This window comes from Sipha flava, unplaced genomic scaffold (genome assembly GCF_003268045.1).
Source record: "Sipha flava isolate LNK unplaced genomic scaffold, YSA_version1 206_pilon_pilon, whole genome shotgun sequence".
NCBI classification, from domain to species: Eukaryota; Metazoa; Arthropoda; class Insecta; order Hemiptera; family Aphididae; genus Sipha; species Sipha flava.
In genome coordinates, this window is record NW_020272810.1 from 625,425 (window position 1) to 644,440 (window position 19,016).

The following is a 19,016-nucleotide window of genomic DNA, read 5'->3' on the forward strand; positions in this document are numbered from 1 at the left end:
ATGATATTATTAAAATAGTTCACTGATAAGTTATTTATAGTCCAGAGATTAGTGGGGTACATGAAAATATAACACCCTGCCATAGTATGGAGAAGTGTACACCGCACTGCTTGACAGTCGTCGACTACAGCGCTCTATAACGGCCAACAGTCCGGAATTGGCGACCGGTTTTTTCTACAGCGTGGCTCATCTGTCTATTCTATAATCAATGATAATATCTTTTATGACAGTTAAAATAAAAGATGGACATAGTAAAGATCTTCTTAAACAGATGCTTGAGCTTCTAGAATTATTATTATTTATTATTATTTACAAAATTTAATTTTAAATTTTAATAGTTAAAATATTTGTTTTCAATATTATATTATAATTTTAAGTATATTATTGATGTGTACTTTTCGTTCAACAGTTGTTTGGAATATTTAAGCAACAATTTATTTTATTTTTTATCTTGTTTCAGAAATAAAAAATGTTTTAATTTTTACATTGCTAAATTCACTAATTGTACCAACATCCTAGACAAGCTATACAAACAGGGAAACAAAAAGAAAACGTTACATCAAAACATCAATTGCTGATGGACGAGAATCATTTTTGCTCTATGTTTCAACATCGAATGACTTATATGTTCAAATACAAAATCGAATTGATCATTGTTTCAATACAAAACAAAAGTTGCAGCCATTCATTTGCATCATTAGTTTAAATTATGTAAGTTGTGATGAGTTCTATGTTTATTATTTTGGAACCTATTACAAATTTAACAACATTTTTCGCGCTATCGACGTATGCTTTAAAATATTTCAAGTATTCAATTTAAAATACCCATATTAAAGTGAGCTAGTTTGTACATTTATTCAAAAGCTTATATTTCAAATAGATACAAACAGTCATATACAATGTTTTTCACTTATTTCTTAAATATCAGATTTAAAAAAACAATAATTTGTTTATATTTTATGATTCACATTATCACATTTTTAAGTATTATTAAGAACTAGTTTTAATATAAGTTTTTTTCATTATTTAATATCTAAAAAAATTAAAATTAATTTCTATTGTTTTGTTTGTAATTTAAAACTAAGTGAGCTAGAACAATTATTTGTACATTTAAAAAATGTTCATTCTATTAAGTCAATCAGTCTATATTCATGTTGTGTACCCAAATGTAAACAACGTTTTTCTTCATTTCGATTATTTTCGAAATATATGAAATTAGAACTACAAAATAATGATCAGAAAAGTTATGATCCACATTTTGCTTCAATCAATAAAAAAAAAAATTGTTGGATGTCAATGAATCAATTCATTACAACCAATAAATTTGAATTACCTAAATGATCATGCATTACAACTTTCTTAACATTATTATAGCAAAATAAATTTTTTTAGGAAATATGCAACTGAGGTACAGAAAAATATAACCGTCTTAACTAATTGTATTGCTGAAGAAATTGAATCAAAAATATTAACTACTTTGTATATTTACTATTGTAATAAGTACTGACCCTTTACAAATAGAAATAAAAAATTCACTTATAAAAATAATTGATTTCTGTAAAAATCCTTTTAAAAACATTGATACTGAATACAAATTTTTAAAACAATTTGAAATTAAATAATTTATATGAACAATCTAAAATAGTTACTATAAATAATACAATTGAAAATACTGTTATTAACAATTCAAACACAATCGATGAAAAAAAAGTTAAAGGTGTTTAATTACCTCTAAAATTTCAATTCAAAAAGTATTTTGAATTGCCTGGTGTATTAAACTCGTTTTTGGAAAACCATAATTTAATGAATTCAGTTACTGAGTTTTCAAGTTTTATAAATAGTACATTATGGAAAAAAAAAGTATCATTGTACCAAGATAAATTTATTATACCTAATTTCTTATACTTTGATGTCTTTGAAATAAACAACCATCTTAGTTCACATTCTTCATCAATTTTAGGAGTGTACTACTATTTTCCTTTGGCTCCACACTTTTAAAGTTCTAATTTAAAAAATATATTTGTTGCTGCTTTATTTAAGTCAAAAGATGTTAAGCAAATTGGTAATGGTAGAACATTTTATAATTTAATTTAAGAAATTAACGATTTAGAAACAATTGGAATAGAAATACAACTACCTAACCAAAGTTTAAAAGTATATATTTTATTATGGTTGGAGATTGGTGATAACTTGAGGTTGAATTGTGTACTGGGATTTTCTAAATCTTTTTCTGCATTACATTTTTGTCGATTTTGTCAAAATGATAAACCAATTATTGGTAAACTATTGTTACGGACATACATAGATGTAGGTCCTTAAAACTACCAATAAATAGTTAAAATCGGTGAACAATGTAGAAAGGAATAATTAAGACCCGAGGGTATCACGAACATGGCTACATTTTTATAATAAATGCAATTAATAAAAACGCATATGAGAGATGTGCGAATAGTGATATTACCGAGGCCAATTCTTACGAGACCTAAGTATATAAGGGGGTTGGGAATAGACCAATATTCAGATGTAGTTTATACGAGTATTAGCGAGCACCTCCACGCCAGATCATTTTTAATTAATTACTTAGAAAAATTTTAAATAAACAGTTAGTAATCAGATTGAGTATTTTATTTGAAATATTTTCCTAAATCTTCAACATCTCTACGATTGAACGACGGCACGCAACACTATGTACTGAAGTTATTGATAGCTTACGCAATAAACATAATTATGACGAAGATGTAGCTAAACTTTATTTTCGCACAAACAGGGTTTGTGAAGATTCAATATTTAATAGTATTTCATAATTTCATGTTCTTGAAAATTATGTTGTAGACCTAATGCATGATTTATTTGAAGGGATCTGTGTGTATACTATGAATCATGTCATTTTAAGATTAATAGAACTAGGGTACTTCAACTTAGATATTATAAATAACCGTAAACAATATTTTAATTACGGAAATACAAAAATTGGTAATATTTTCCCACCATTAAAGTACAATAATTTAAAAAGCATAATATTTTAAATGACAGCAAGAGAAATGCAAACGTTTATTCATTTTTTTTCTTTAATTATTGGAGATCTAGTTCCTAAAAATCATGTAACTTGGATTTTTTTTATCAACTTTGTAGAAATGATAGACTTATTTTTACTGTCAAGTTTTGATAATTGTTCAATTTTAAAATTACAAGAACACATAGAATATAATAAAAGCATATGTTGAGTTATACAATGATAATCTCAAACCAAAGCATCACTTTTTGACCCACTATTGTTCTATAATCAAACAATTCGGCCCTTTAAGATATTTATGGTCATACAACATTGAATCAAAACACCGCCAGTTAAAAACATATACAACAAATGTAACTTCTAGAATTAATGTTCCCATATCACTTGGTTTTAAGTATTCGTTATTTTTTTCTAATTTTTTATACAATTTTAATATTAAATTCCTTTAAATCCTTAAGCGAAGAAATTCCATATGTTGAATATATGAAGCAAATTAATAATAATTCTTTAGCTAATAATAGATTTTTATCAAATGAAGCTTTATGTTATGATAAAATTATGCATGCTAATACAATATATAATATTAACCATGTACTTGCTACTTTTTATGAAAATGCTTTTGCAGCATATATTATAAAAAAAAATTGTGTGTGTAAACAAAAACAACGTATATGTTATTTGTAAAAAATTAAATATTATATGTTATAAAAAAAATTTAGCATGTTACCGAATAAGTAAATCTGTAACAGATGAATACACCGTACAAAACATTAATTATTTTCATGGATCTCCGATTAATCTGTATAATACACCCATGTATACTAATAATCATGTAATTAGGTTAAAACATTATTTCTTATAAGATTATTATTTATTTAATAAATTACATAATTTTAAATTATATAATTTCATATATCTGTATAAATATTTATTATTTATAATAAGCTAGTAATTGAAAAATATTTCATATTTTTATTTTGAAAAATTGTACATATTTTAGTAAGAACTTGTAAAATAAAATTTTTTTAAAGTTTTAATGCATTGCATTGTTTTAATTTGTCCTGTATGTTAAACTTTTAAGTTATTAATTTCTTTGTACTTTATTAAAGTTATTTTTCAGAATTTTTTATTTTGTTTGAAACATATATATATATCTGTATAATATACCCATGTTATACTAATGATCATGTAATTAGGTTAAACATTATCCGTATATATAAAACAGTAAGCTGATTGACTGTTATCAACGCACAGCTCAAACCATTGGACGGATCTGGCTGAAATTTGGCATACAGATAGCTATTATGATGTAGACGTGTGCTAAGAAAGGATTTTTAGAAATTTTGAATTTAAAGGGTTGAAATCGGTAAAAGAAAATTTTTACATGTAATTTGTATTATTAAACCTAACTAACCTAACCTAAAGGTCCTAAGTCGGCGTTAACGCGTTGTCGGCGGATAGAGCCGCGCAGTGGCACCGAGACAGTATTAAAATAGTCGGGCAAACTTTCCAAAATAGGCAATACACCCACCACGTACCCAAAAGAAAATGCTCTGCCCCCCCCCCATACCCCCCTTAATAATATTCCTCTATTTACAACAACACACATTTTTATATATTTCTTTAAAAATTATTTAAATATATTATAAAAATTAATAATATAGGTACACATAACTTGAAACTGTTGTAATACCATTATAATGTAAGTTACTAATAATGAATAATAGAATTTCACAAATAAAATATTAGTAGTATTAGTTATTAATTAGGTATAACATAATAAAATAGATAATAAATAAAATAATTTTAATTTTTAAATAAATAATTTTTAATTATTTTAATGATAATCATCACAGTAAAAAGTAAAATTTTCACTAAAAACAAATTAACAAAAAATAACTAGATTATTTTAGTATTTTAATTTTTTATTTAAAACTGTAGATTTTGTCGCAAAGTTGTCTATTATTGTTTCTGAATCTAATTGTATATCAGCTTCACAGGTGATACGCATCAGATTTTCCAATCTATCTTCCCCCATTGTGCTTCTTAAACGAGTTTTTATTAATTTTAATTTGGAAAAAGATCTCTCTGGGGAACATCTTGATACTGGAATAGTTACTCCAATTTTTATAAGCATAAATAAACTTGGGAAAATAGATTTTAGACCAGCTTTACAGAAATCTTGAAAAACACACATTAAACTTGATGAATTTTGCCACGTTTTTAATTGTTCAGATGTAGTATTGTCACTGTTTGAATCGTTAGAGCTCAAACTTGAATTGTCATAATTCAAATTAGGATCCAGATACAATGGTAATGTTTCATTAATAATTAAATCACAATTTATAAACTGTTCATACTCCCTACGGACATCTTCTAACTTTAATAATGTATTATACACCAAACAAATAGCCTTAAATGCATCTATAGGAATGCTTTTAGTGTTTTTTTTTAATTCTTTTATACGTTTGGTTGATAATAAAGCAAAATCTTTCATTACTACAATAGTTTTATCTGTAAATCTTTGACTAATTTGTGTTTTAATAATATCTAATGCTACAAAATAAGTATCTACCTTAAACTTTTGAATAGGATTTTGTTCAACTTCATCACTACATAATTCACCAGCCATTTTTCTAACTCTACGTTTTCTTGTTGTCTGCAATGGCTCAAATTCTTCATTCTCATATTTATCATCAAATTCTTTAGCTAATATCAAAATATTTTCAAATGTTTCTTCAGTTCTCAGTGCCACTATGGAATCTTTAGCACTATTAACTAAATACATCGCTGCTAAAATATCTATGTCACGAGCTTGTAATGTACGGGTTAATGGTTCAAGTATTTCAAAAATTTTTTTAAAACTAAGAGCTGTCATTAAAAACTTATAAGAAGTCAAGTAGCTAAGCAGTCCATAACAATCAGCACCAAGTTTGAAATCCAATCCTCCATCTCTATTTCTTACTTCTTCTATCGTTTGATAAACTGCATCGTAAACATCAAGTACGGTATTTAAGGCATATGCATGTGACATCCAACGAGTAGTGTTTACACGTTTCACAGATCTTATTGGTTGTTTTGGATAGAATTCTAGTTGTTTTTCTCTAAAAAAGCTGATCGTGCTTTACTTCCAGTGATAAAAGTAAATATTTTTTCTAAATTTCCAAATAAATCCACTGCATTTGAACAAGATCCTACTGCCTGACTAGCTATTAGGTTTAACCTATAAGCAGAACACCAAATAAATAGGGCTTGAGGATTTTGTTCAAGTATTTTAGATTGAAGCTCATTGTACTGCCCACTCATGTTTGCAGCCCCATCATATGACTGACCCATTAAATTTGATTTCCAATCAAGATATGATTATTAAAAACATTTTGAAATAACTCAGAAAGATGAACTCCGGTGGTGCATGGAAATTCTTCTAATGCTAATAATCTTTCCATAACTGTACCATTAGTTTCATTAACATACATTATAATAAAAGAAACCTGTTCCTTACGGGATATATCAAAGGTAGAATCGAGTGAAACACTGAATATTCTTGATGAAATAATATCAGATTGAACGATTTGTGATATGTATTCTGATACAGATTCAATCAAAAGATTTTGGCGATCCCAAGAAATAAAAGATATATCTTTACGTCCTTTTAATTTGAGAGTTGAAACATGTGACGCAAGCGCCGGTGAATGTTGAGATAACAGAAGTACCAAGTCTTTAAAATTACCTTTGAGTTGATCAGTCAAGCGTTCTCTATGCCCTCTAAACGGTAAACATTGGCGTCCCAAAAAGACTGTTATATCTATTAGTTGTTTCACAATTTCCCTATTAAGAGCTACACTTGATTTTTGGTTTACTTCCAAGGATGGAATTAAGGGTAAAACAGATTCCCTTAATTTCATTTTTAATGAAGCTTCAATATGCGTATTAGTTGTTTCATGGTTAATTATTGCAATGCCCATATTTTTCCAGTGAGAAAATCCATCTTTTACCCAAGCTTTAACGGTTTTTCTTCCTAATAAAATACAGTCTAAGCAAAATATCTTATTTAGCGATGGTGAATAAGTTAACCAGTTTCTTCTTGTTTTAGTTCCATCTGTATGAGTTCTGTAGTACCATCCTGCATGAAAATACCGTCCATCTTTGTCTTTTAAAAATTCTTTATTTGGTAGAACATCACAAGTTGGCTGACATGGTCCCCATTCCACAATCATACTTATAATTTCTGGTGTAAAATGTTTAATTTTTATGAACAGAAAGGGATCATTTTTCCAAGTTGAGGCTGCTGATACTTCAAAAAAATCTTCAGACATATTCTCTTACAACAAGTTTATTTATATCTAATAATTATTATGTCTACTTAATAAATAACTACACAAAAAAAAATACTAAATTTTGAGTTTAATATCTTATAGTTAATATTTTCCTAAGCAAAACATCACAATTATTAAATAAAAATGAATTCAATATACCTAAAACTTAAGTAAATGAGTATTACAAATTAAAAATTCTAGAATTCATTTTTATTTAAATTATTTAATAAAAAACTCATTAAATAACAAATAAAAACAGTGATTATCATTTTACCTATATGAAAAATATATAACTTAAACAAAAAAAATTTTCCACCATTGATAGTTTATACAATATTGTGGTAGCTACAATTCAAAAATGTTGGTTTAAAAACGTTCAATTTCTCAGACATTTTAGAAAACCTGTGTAATCAAAATTCAAGGTTGAAAAAATATTTTTAATAAGTCTTATACTAATCAGTAATTGTAAGCAATCTACTTAATACTTACTACAATACTACCTATTTATTAAGTATTTATATAAATAATAAAAACAGTTATCAATATCTATTTTTTTTTTTTTTTTACTAGTAAAATTACAATATTGTTTTTAATCAAAAATATAATTGCTTACCTCCAAAAGATCTAATTGAGTAGATTCACAATTTTCCAAACACAATAGTTTATCATTTTCTCTACTTGTAGCCTCTAAATACTCAATATGTGTATATTCAACATTTCCCTTTGAACCTGTGGGGTCTTCATAAACTGCAGGTGATTTTTCTGTCATTAATGGATTTTAAGAATTTATATAGTAAATTTAGTTGTAAAATAATGAATAAAAATTTATTTTTTAACACATCAAATATACAACAAAAATTATAATTAAAAACATGTATTTTTAATTGTAGCTTTTTGTATTTTTTCTAATAAAATTTAAATTTTAAATTTTAATTCGGTAAAATGCCAATACATTTTAAAATTATAAGTAGGTATAAATAATATTTTTATAGTTACCAGTAGTAGCAGTGTCGGTTGGTAAAATGTCACTGACCGATGGTGTTTGTTGGTAGTTAATACATGTAGATTCAGCATTTCCCTTTGAACCTATAGGGTCTTCATAAACTGTAGGCGATTTTTCTGTCATTAATGGATTTAAAGAATTTATATAGTAAATTTAGTTGTAAAATAATGAATAAAAATGTATTAATATATAAATATATATATTTATAACAATTTATATTTTGGGTATAGGTTATATCAAAAATCACAATAATTCCTACATTTATAGTTTCACTAAATTGATAATTTTAATACATTTTAAAAATATAAGTAGATAAATAATTTGTATAATTACCTGCAGTAGGAATGTCAGTTGGTAAAATTTCACTGACTGAAAGTATTTGAATCTGTTTATCAGAATTAGGATTTTCTGTTTTCGGTCTTTTACATGAAAAAAATGATTTAATATCACTACATCGATCATTTTTAGATTTTTTGTTTGGTTTAGTTATTTTTGTCGAAAATAAAAGTTCACACTTAGCTAAATGGCGATTCCAATTTACTTTATTCAAATTATTTCTTAAACGATTACAAAAATTACATTTTTCACCATCACTAGACATATTTGAATTAGCTATTTAACTCAAGTCTAAACTAAAACTATTAGGTAATTAATATTCAAATTAAATCATAGATTTCGCAATAAAAATTGACAATCCACAAAAAAAAATCTTGTTTTGAATCATTAAAAGATAATAACACCAGAGATAAATAAAATAGGTAACAAAATATGTTCAATATTTAAAATCGTCCTACAATTTCTTTCTAACAACTAAGAACTAAGAAGACTGAAGAGTTCAACAATAATTGCGCCAATTGCGGGTATAACATAAAGCACACTGGACACTTGCATAGCCAATAATTTTATTGTAGCTTATGAAATGTTGATAAAACCTATTCACAGTACATCCGTACTAAATATAATTTATAAATAGACTTTTTATTTTTCCCGTACATAGTTACATGATATTATTAACATCAACGTCCACGGGCCAACCATCTATTAATAATGACAAGCTATATTAATACAATAAATATAATTATTAGAATTGACATAAGTTCGTAGTACCACTAGTACCCACATAATACTAATTATTATATACATTTATAGCAATATTATATTGTTATTTACGCTGTACACATTACACATGTCTTACTGCATATAATTGGAAATTCTTATGAAATTGCTTATTAGTTAATAGTTATTATATAATATATTCTAAAATGGCTAACAGAATTAATTGATTATGATGTTATGAAACAATAATATATCTATAAGCACTAAGAAGTATAGTATAATATTATTATTATTTACAACCACCAAATTGACCACCACCACCCCAAAAATTTGGTCGGGCAGCCGCCCGACCTATACCCTGTGTTCGGCGCCACTGGAGCCGCTGTAGCACCGTTGTCGTTTATTGTGATTATCCTACATATTATATTTATAGCTGCGCGTGACGAAAACGTTTGCTTATATAAAATGTATGCCCACGTGCTCTAAATTATATGTACTTGGCCGCTTTGTCGTTGTCGTTGTCGTAGCGATAGCCCAGCGTACGATAAAGGACCAGTAAACGGACCAGTAAAGCTTACTGCCGGATTAGTTTTTTAGATTTTTCCGTATTCGGTTTTTGTTGTTAGGAGGATTAATTTAACGTTGTTTAATTTAATTACCTAAGAAATGGCTAAAGAAAGTCTTTTAGTTAATGGAGAACTTGAACAACATACTGTTGTGTCCATTGTTGGCGATGGTGCCTGTTTATTCCGAGCACTTTTTTTTTTAATACACGGAACACAACACAATGCGATGGAGGTGCGATCACTAATTGTTGGATATGTGGTGAATGACTGGACCAAGTTTTCATTTATGTCCCACAATAGAAATTGTGATAATTATTCAACGGCCAATGAATATTATGCTGATATGATAAAAAATGAAACTTATGGTGGGCTTTGTGAGTTTATAGCAGCGGGATGTATATTTCCATTTAATTTTAAAGTTTATCGAAATGGTATCTTATACACGGAGTCCGGATCTAATGATTATCCAGTAAAGCTTTTACGATTTGGACAAGATTTGCCCAATGGACATTTTGATGCTTATCTTCTTACTGCGACAGAAAACAATACTCAGAGTCGTATAGAGAAACTGGTCGATGAACGCGAACATTCACCTATTGCATCTTCAGTACACAGTAACATTTCTGCAAACATTTCACTATCCCAATCAAGTGAAACAGATCAATCTATTTCGTCCTGTTGAAATAGAAGGGCTAGATTTACTAATTACACAAGAAAAATACAAATAAAAAAAGCACAAAAAAAAATATAGACAGAATCAAACTGAATCTAGGTATAAGGAAAATACTACTATGCGTCTATGGAAAAGCAAGGTGCATTCAGGTATGGCATATGATCCAGATATTGCATATAGAACTGATACCAGTGTAGCTTTGGGTTCTATGACCTATAAGTGTCAGTGGTGCAACGCTTTTAAATGGAAAGATGAGACACTTGGTATGTGTTGTAGCGCCGGAAAAGTACAACTTGAGAAGTTAAAACAACTACCTGAACCTCTCTACAGTTTGGTTAACACTCTGCACCCAGATCATGTGAAATTCATGAACAATATTCGAAAATATAACGCCTGTTTTCAAATGACGTCATTTGGTGGTAAACAGGTAACAGCAGACGGTTTCTTACCGACTTTTAAAGTTAAAGGACAGGTCTATCATTTAATTGGAAGTATATTACCTGAACCCGGACAGGGCGCACAGTACTTTCAAATATATTTTGTCGGTGAAGAAGAACGAGAAGTAAATATTCGGTGTTCTAAATATCCTAACTTAAAACCCAATTTAATCAAACAACTGCAGGATATGCTACATCAAGTGAACCCATATATAAAAGATCTGAAAAGTGCCATCGATAAAATACCTCCTTCAGAGTCATTTAAAGTTGTAATACATGCAGATAAAAAACCACTAGAAGAACATCGAGGCAGGTATAATGCACCAACGGCAAATGAAGTTGCTTTAGTGTTAGTAGATCAGCAGTTTGATCGAAGAGACATCATCCTCGAAAACCGAAGTAACTCACTTCACCGTATCAGTGAGATACATCGAGCATACGACGCATTGCAGTATCCTTTAATGTTTTGTTGGGGGGGATGATGGGTATGCAATCAATATACTACAACGCGATCCAAAAACCAAGTTACCGCTTAAAAAAACAGTCTCTGCATCAAATTTTTACTCATATAGAATAATGGTCAGAGAAGGGGAAGACAACTATTTAGTTAATTATTGTTCTATTTTCAGTCAATATTTGGTAGATGAATACGCCAAAATTGAAACTGAAAGACTAAATTACATCAAAAACAACTAAGCCAAATTGCGTGCAGATAGTTATATTCATTTAAAAGATACGATTGGACGACGATACATAGAAGCTAATCAGTTAGGCCAAATGGTTATACTCCCGTCAACTTTTACTGGTGGGCCAAGGTACATGCACGAAAGAACACAAGATGCTATGACCTACGTTAGACATTACGGTCGTCCTAACCTTTTTATTACTTTTACATGTAATCCTCGCTGGGACGAGATAAAAGAGCTCTTACTTCCCGGTCAAAGATCATATGATCGACATGATATAATTGAGAGAGTGTTTCGGTTAAAAGTCAAAAAGACCATGAACTTATTGACAAAAGGTAAAATATTCGGAGAAGTGAGATGCTATATGTATTCAACAGAATGGCAAAAGAGAGGTCTACCACATATTCATATTCTTTTATGGCTTCAGCATCATATTACTCCGGATCAAATCGACAATGTTATTTGTGCTGAAATACCCGATCCCATAAGTGACCCTCAGCTTCACGAAATCGTTGAATGTAATATGATTCATGGTCCTTGTAGTTGTTTTAATCGAAATTCACCATGTATGAAAGATAACGCGTGCAGTAAACATTACCCCAAGAATCTCATTAAGGAAACTCAAACTGGTGATGACGGTTATCCGAAGTGCAAGAGACGTTCAACCGATGATGGTGGATTTTCCGTTAATATCAAAGGCGTAGATATAGATAATCGTTGGATAGTTCCTTATAATCCAGTACTTTTAAGAACATGTAACGCTCACGTCAATGTGGAATATTGCAGTTCGGTGAAGTCCATAAAATATGTGTGCAAATACGTAAATAAGGGCTCGGATCAGGCTTCATTTGCCTTAGAAAATGAGAAAGACGAAATAAAAACTTACGAAAGTGGACGATATATAAATTCATCAGAAGCCGTGAGGCGAATCCTTGAATTTCCAATTCATGAGCGTTTCCCTACCGCTGTTCACCTTGCTGTCCATTTAGAAAATGGACAAAGGGTTTACTTTAATGAACAAAACCTACATGACAGATAAAATGGTCTTCCTACAACTACACTTCTCTCATTTTTTAATTTGTGTAAAGTGGATGACTTTGCAAAAAATTTGCTTTGCCCAGAAGTACCTGCATATTACGTTTGGGACAAAAAAAAGTTTCAAAGAAGGAAGAGAGGAGTAAACTTTATTGGCTGGCCAGATATCAAAAGAGAGCACGCTCTGGGTAGAGTTTATACGGTTCATCCAAACAATACAGAATGTTATCACCTTCGTATGCTTCTCCATGAAATCCGGGGCCCGATTTCGTTTGAAGCGTTGAAAACTGTAAATGGTCAAGTATATCCCACTTTTAAATCCACGTGTAAGGCTCTAGGGTTACTTGAAGATGATGAACATTTCTACGCAGCACTAGAAGAGACAGCACTTTGCCAATCTCCGCATATGATACGGGATCTATTTACGATTATATTAGTGTTCTGCCAAGTAACAGATCCCTTATATCTTTGGGACAAATTCAAAGAATACCTGTCTGAAGATTTTAAAATACGATTAGAACGACAGGATTCCGTGGATGCAGAACACTTAGCGGACGTAGCGTTGAACAAATGCTTATCGATAATAGAAGATTCCGTGTTAGCATTAGGTGGTCAGCCACTCAGCCAAGCAAATCTGAACAATTTGATAATAGAGAGTATCTCTAGGAAACAAGTTATGACTTAGTAGCCTTAGAAGACATCGTAAGAAATAATGAAGAATCTCTGAATGACGAACAAAAGTTTGCTTACAATCAAATTATTACAAGTGTTAATAATAATGAGGGTCGAATATACTTTTTAGATGCTCCAGGTGGAACTGGAAAAACTTTCTTAACCAATTTGATTTTAGCGAAAGTTAGAAGTACTCGCGACATTGCCTTAGCTGTAGCATCTTCTGGAATCGCAGCAACACTGCTCGAGGGTGGTCGAACGGCCCATGCTACCTTCAAATTACCACCCAATCTAACAACTTCGGCCACTCCCTTTTGTAATATATCAAAACAAAGTAATTTTGCGGAAGTTTTAAAAGATACAAAATTAATAGTGTGGGACGAAATTACCATGGCGCATAAGGGTGGTGTTGAGGCTTTAAATAGATCTCTAAAGGATATAAGGGAAAATAAAAGGTTAATGGGTGGTGTAACGGTTTTACTGGCTGGAGACTTTAGGCAGACTCTACCAGTAGTACCAAAAGGGACCAGAACTGATGAAGTCAAGTCATGTCTTAAAAGATCTACTTTATGGCCTAAGATTAATATACTCAAACTGTCAAAAAATATGAGGGTACACTTGGGAGAGGAAAAGTTTGCTGGTGGATTTTCAGATCTTTTACTTGAAATTGGCAATGGTGATTATCCATCGTTTGATGAAATGATAACTATCCCAGAAAATTTGTGAACAGTTGTAACTGCGGTTCAGGATTTAATATCAAAAATTTATCCAGATATTGCTCATATTCATGATAATCCTATGGAATGGTTGTGTGAACATACTATACTCACTTCAAAAAATGACCAAGCGGCGGTTATCAATGATACGCTGCTGATGTCTTTTAAAGGGGAAGAAAAAGTATATACTTCTATAGATACGTTGGTCAACATGGACGATGCAACTAATTATCCGGTTGAATTTTTAAATTCATTTAAACCACCGGTCATGCCATATCATAGGCTTATTCTGCGTGTGGGCACACCTATTATGTTGTTGCGAAATTTGAAACCGCCTAAACTGTGCAATGGGACCAGGCTTAAAGTCAAAGCTTTACATCGCAATATAGTAGAAGCTACAATTTTAACAGGATGTGCAAAAGGGGAAACTGTGTTTGTACCACGAATCCCTTTAATTCCGAATGATCATCCGTTCGAATTTAAACGATTACAGTTTCCCCTGAAAGTCTGTTTTGCAATGACTATAAACAAGTCTCAAGGCCAAACTCTTAAATTTGCAGGAATAGATTTGCGAGAAAACTGTTTTTCACATGGGCAGTTCTACGTAGCTTACTCACGCGTAAGCTCACTCAGTAGCTTGGTGATTTTGTCGCCTACTAATAGATCAGTGAAGAACATTGTCTACAAAGAAGTTTTGAAGATAACATATTGAAAAACTATTAGTAAAACATTTATTTTGAACCTTTAGTGCTAAAATTTATCGTGAACAAAGCTGCCGCCAAAAGCTATAACTTATTGAATAGGTTATGATAATAATCATTATCTTAAAAACTAAATTAATATGTATAAAATATTGTTTCAAAAATCTTAATTAATTTAAATTTCAATAGATTTAACAAAATTTAATCTTGGCAGGTTACATACATTTATATACTTAAACCCGCCAACGACGGGTAATTCAGCTAGTTTCTTATAAGATAATTGTTTATTTAAATTACTACCTTATTTTGTATTGTATAATTTCATATAACTATGTATAATTATTTATTATTTATTTGATATTATTTATATAATCACCTAATTGAAAAATATGAAAATTTCATATTTTATATTTCATAATTTCATATTTAATGTTGTTATTTTGAAAAATTGTACATTTTTTAGTAAGAACATGTACAATAAACGATTTTTTAAGTTTTAATATCTTTATACTTTATTATAGTTATTTTTCAGAATTTTTTGTTTTGTTTAAAACATACATATAATATATATATATATATATATATATATATAAAACTGTTCGCGCAAACATTTCCAAGCGATAAACTTTGTCGTACACCGACCAGTTTGACCAGTGGCATGGATATATGGTTCTTTCGAGAACATTCTATCACCACCTTTATTGAGGTGACAACGTCTTATAATTCGATAGAGCCGGCTGCACGCACGAAAAAAACATGACTCATGTGGCGCTATCTCGCTTTGAGGCGTTCCATTTAAGGCTTGAAGATTTCTCTTGTGCAGTGGCACTTTTATAAGATTTCAAACACAGTATCTCGAGTTTGAGCCTCGGTATCGGACAAATATTTTTCGTATTATTTTTCCGTTTTTTACTTAGCTATTAGTTTTTATTCAACGATTATTACATCGGTTATATAGAGTATAATTAGTTTTATCCGTGGAAATATAATAACTGAGTTATTTTAGTATACAGATAACATATATATATCCTCCATATTAATACATAAAATGATAGCGTTTGATTAAACGATTTTTTATTATGTTTTAAGTTTGGCTAAAACAATAGTTACAGCTTTATTATAACAGTAATATAATAGTAATTATGAACATTCTACATTGTTATAATTATATATTAAATAGTTTAATTTACGTCTCAATTATGAACCAATTATTTTTGTTTAAGCCTATTTAATTAAAGAATTTTCAAAAAAATTGAATGTGTCACATTTACGTATCTGTTCGTAAAACGCACATAAAATAATAGTGTTTAGTTAAATTTTAAATATACGTGTGCCACGAAAACGTTTATTTTTTAAGTTTTGAAGTGTTAACAGTTATATATATTTATATATTATATTTTTGGGCAGGCCTAAAGAAGTTTCATGATAAGAATTATAACAACAGTCATATTTCACTAATCTACTGCATTTATTTATTTCCATTTACCTCCTTCTCTATATACATACAAATCTATTAAACAAATTAAATTAAAATTTTCGTTTGAAAAATGCTACCATTCCATCAGTATTTTCTTAAAACGTTGTCACGTTCAACTATCGTCAGTAAACCGACTTTACAGACAACCGATTTTTATTATGGTCGGACCGGAAAAAATCCACTTCATCGCCAAAATGCTAGTTAGTACGCCTGCAACTTTCAATGCGGTTTTGCTGTGCGACCACATTGCGTACTCATTTTTGTAGTCGACATTCGAATGCTAAGAACCAGTAACAGTTTGCTGTACACAAGATTGCCGGCTCTATCCGTGAACAAATTACACTTTGCTGTCGAAGAAGTCAACCATCGGCTCTAGTGTTCGTCACACGTACTAAGCGCGGTCGCGTAGACGCAACCAATCGAACACCCAGCCGCCTAAGGTATTATCGTCACACCTTGTAACGTGTGGCGTCTTGATTTTATTATATTTTTTTGTGTCATATTTTAGTAAATTATCGTGCCGTAGTGGCTTATTATATGTATTATTATTATTATTATTATTATTATTAATTAATTCTATCTAATTTTTTTTCTTGTTAATACGTCCACGACGCACGTTTTTATATTATTATTATAATTACATTTGTTGCAACAATCATATAAATTGTATTCATCGAGCTAAGCAACCCTCTTTCATCCGTAAAAGATCCGGTGTTTAATTCGGACGTGTATGGTCAGATTTCGGCATGGATGCCGTGTCGACTTAAGCATGTACAAAAATATTAAATGCTAAACATTTTAAAACAAAATAAATGCCCTTCATTTTAATAATAAGAATATCATTGATTACAAATCAATACTTTTTAATTTTATGATTTAATTTCCTTATTTTTAAAGACCATATAATTTTGTTTTAAGTAAAACAGCTATTAAAATAATTAAAATTGAATAATTAGTTAAAATAAAATAGTTTTAACTTAATTATAAGATTTTCTTAGTTTTAAAAATGTTGGGTCTTTATTGTAAGTAAAAATGTTTTTAAAATAATAATAGTAGAACAATTAATTTAATATATCTTATTTTTGATTTAATGATTTGATTCAGTTCTGTTGCGGTAGCCGTCCGATACAAATGTATGTTCCCACACAGCATTTTGAAAATAATAATATTTTCAATATATTTGAATTAGGTTTCATTGTAAATATTGGTTTTAGAATATTGTAAAATTATTTTGAAAATATTTGATCTTTAAATATTTAAATCAAAATATAATCAAAACATTTTCAAAACATTGTGTACCAAATATTATATAACAATTTTCCATAATATGTTTTGAAAATATTTGGGTATTAAATATTTAAACCCAAATATGATCAAAATCTTTTCAAAACAATTCATATCAAATATTATATATCAATTTTCCATCAATGTTTTGAAAATATTTGAAAATCAAATATTTAAACCCATATATGATCAAAACATTTTAAAAACAATTCATACCAAATATTATACATCAATTTCCGAATCAACGGATTGGATCCGTGAATCCGGATAAAACGGATAGATCCGAAATTCGGATTAAATAATTGTAATCCATAATCCGGATTGGCCAAAATAATGCTCAGCAATCAGCACTAGTACCTACCCTTACCTACCTACATAATTATATCTTATACATTGACTACGAATAATCAATAATGACATATTATTATGCAACACTATATTATAGTCTAAGGATTTAAATTATATTTATTTTGTATAGTTGAAGAATTATAATATAATATATCACGAGTTCTCAACCTGGGGGGCGCGCCCCCCTAGGGAGGCGTGACAAAATTTCAGGGGGGGCGTGAAAATGTTGAAAAAGAATACGAAAAATGAAAACGTTGCCGTTTTCTACGCCGTGCATTGCTGGTGTGTTAATCGCCGCCGGGGTCGATCAATAGACATTCACCGAGCGATTATTATGATTTTATAAGATTATACAAATCATATATTTATGCTCTTTAGTATTCTGGATATTAATAGAAGCATTGTTTCGGCGAAAAACCGACACTCGACGCGATAAGAACAAGTTTTGGTGACCCGCAAAAAATATTACGATTTCACATCAATCTTATACCAGTGAAGAGGGGGGGAGGGGGCATGAATTCATAAAATATTTTGAAAGGGGGCGTGGACCTCAAAAGGTTGAGAACCCATGTAATATATGATTGTATATTAATAATAATAATGGTTACGCGATAACGGCGTCGTGCGCCGTCGCCGCTATATTATATATAGAATAATATTATTAGGTTGCTTATTAATTGTATACAGTGCCACAGTCACAGTGGAAAAACCGCGAAGGAAAAACCATAATCCAGAATGACAACCGCGTTCGAAATAGTCGGCAGTTACATACACTTCACGACGAAACACACGTAATTAATTATTATATACAGTAATACAGATATAATCTTATATTATTATAGACGGTCGACCACCCATCGATACCGTCATACGTCCTATATTATCGCGTCATAGCTGTTCGCTTGTCCGTGCTGACGCCGTCTTTCATTTATATTTTGATAAACTACAAATAATATAATATATATATATATAATATGTAAGTATATACAATTAATATAAGTTTTAATTTAAGAATACAAAATAAGTACTTAGG

At 29.8% G+C, this 19,016-nt stretch overlaps 4 protein-coding genes and 1 pseudogene across 4 annotated transcripts; 2 read left to right on the forward strand and 3 right to left on the reverse strand.

The window, feature by feature from the left end:
- Positions 1-217: 217 nt before the first annotated feature.
- LOC112682556 lies at positions 218-933 on the forward strand (annotated as a pseudogene).
- A 147-nt stretch (positions 934-1,080) lies between these two features.
- LOC112682557 lies at positions 1,081-6,319 on the reverse strand. Its single transcript, XM_025553185.1, has 4 exons — positions 6,142-6,319; positions 5,933-5,998; positions 4,950-5,827; positions 1,081-1,089 (listed from the first exon to the last, which is right to left on the reverse strand). The coding sequence occupies exons 1-4, from the start codon at positions 6,317-6,319 to the stop codon at positions 1,081-1,083; spliced, it is 1,131 nt and encodes a 376-aa protein (XP_025408970.1).
- Positions 6,320-6,348: 29 nt separating this feature from the next.
- LOC112682558 (zinc finger MYM-type protein 1-like) lies at positions 6,349-7,329 on the reverse strand. Its single transcript, XM_025553186.1, has one exon. The coding sequence runs from the start codon at positions 7,327-7,329 to the stop codon at positions 6,349-6,351; it is 981 nt and encodes a 326-aa protein (XP_025408971.1).
- Positions 7,330-7,722: 393 nt separating this feature from the next.
- On the reverse strand, positions 7,723-8,933 carry LOC112682559. Its single transcript, XM_025553188.1, has 4 exons — positions 8,666-8,933; positions 8,326-8,448; positions 7,943-8,091; positions 7,723-7,731 (listed from the first exon to the last, which is right to left on the reverse strand). The coding sequence occupies exons 1-4, from the start codon at positions 8,931-8,933 to the stop codon at positions 7,723-7,725; spliced, it is 549 nt and encodes a 182-aa protein (XP_025408973.1).
- A 1,812-nt stretch (positions 8,934-10,745) lies between these two features.
- LOC112682560 lies at positions 10,746-14,885 on the forward strand. The gene is made up of 5 exons (XM_025553189.1): positions 10,746-11,189; positions 12,178-12,703; positions 12,839-13,441; positions 13,588-14,133; positions 14,188-14,885. Exons 1-5 carry the CDS (start codon positions 10,746-10,748, stop codon positions 14,883-14,885), a joined length of 2,817 nt encoding a protein of 938 aa, XP_025408974.1.
- The last annotated feature ends 4,131 nt before the right edge of the window (positions 14,886-19,016 follow it).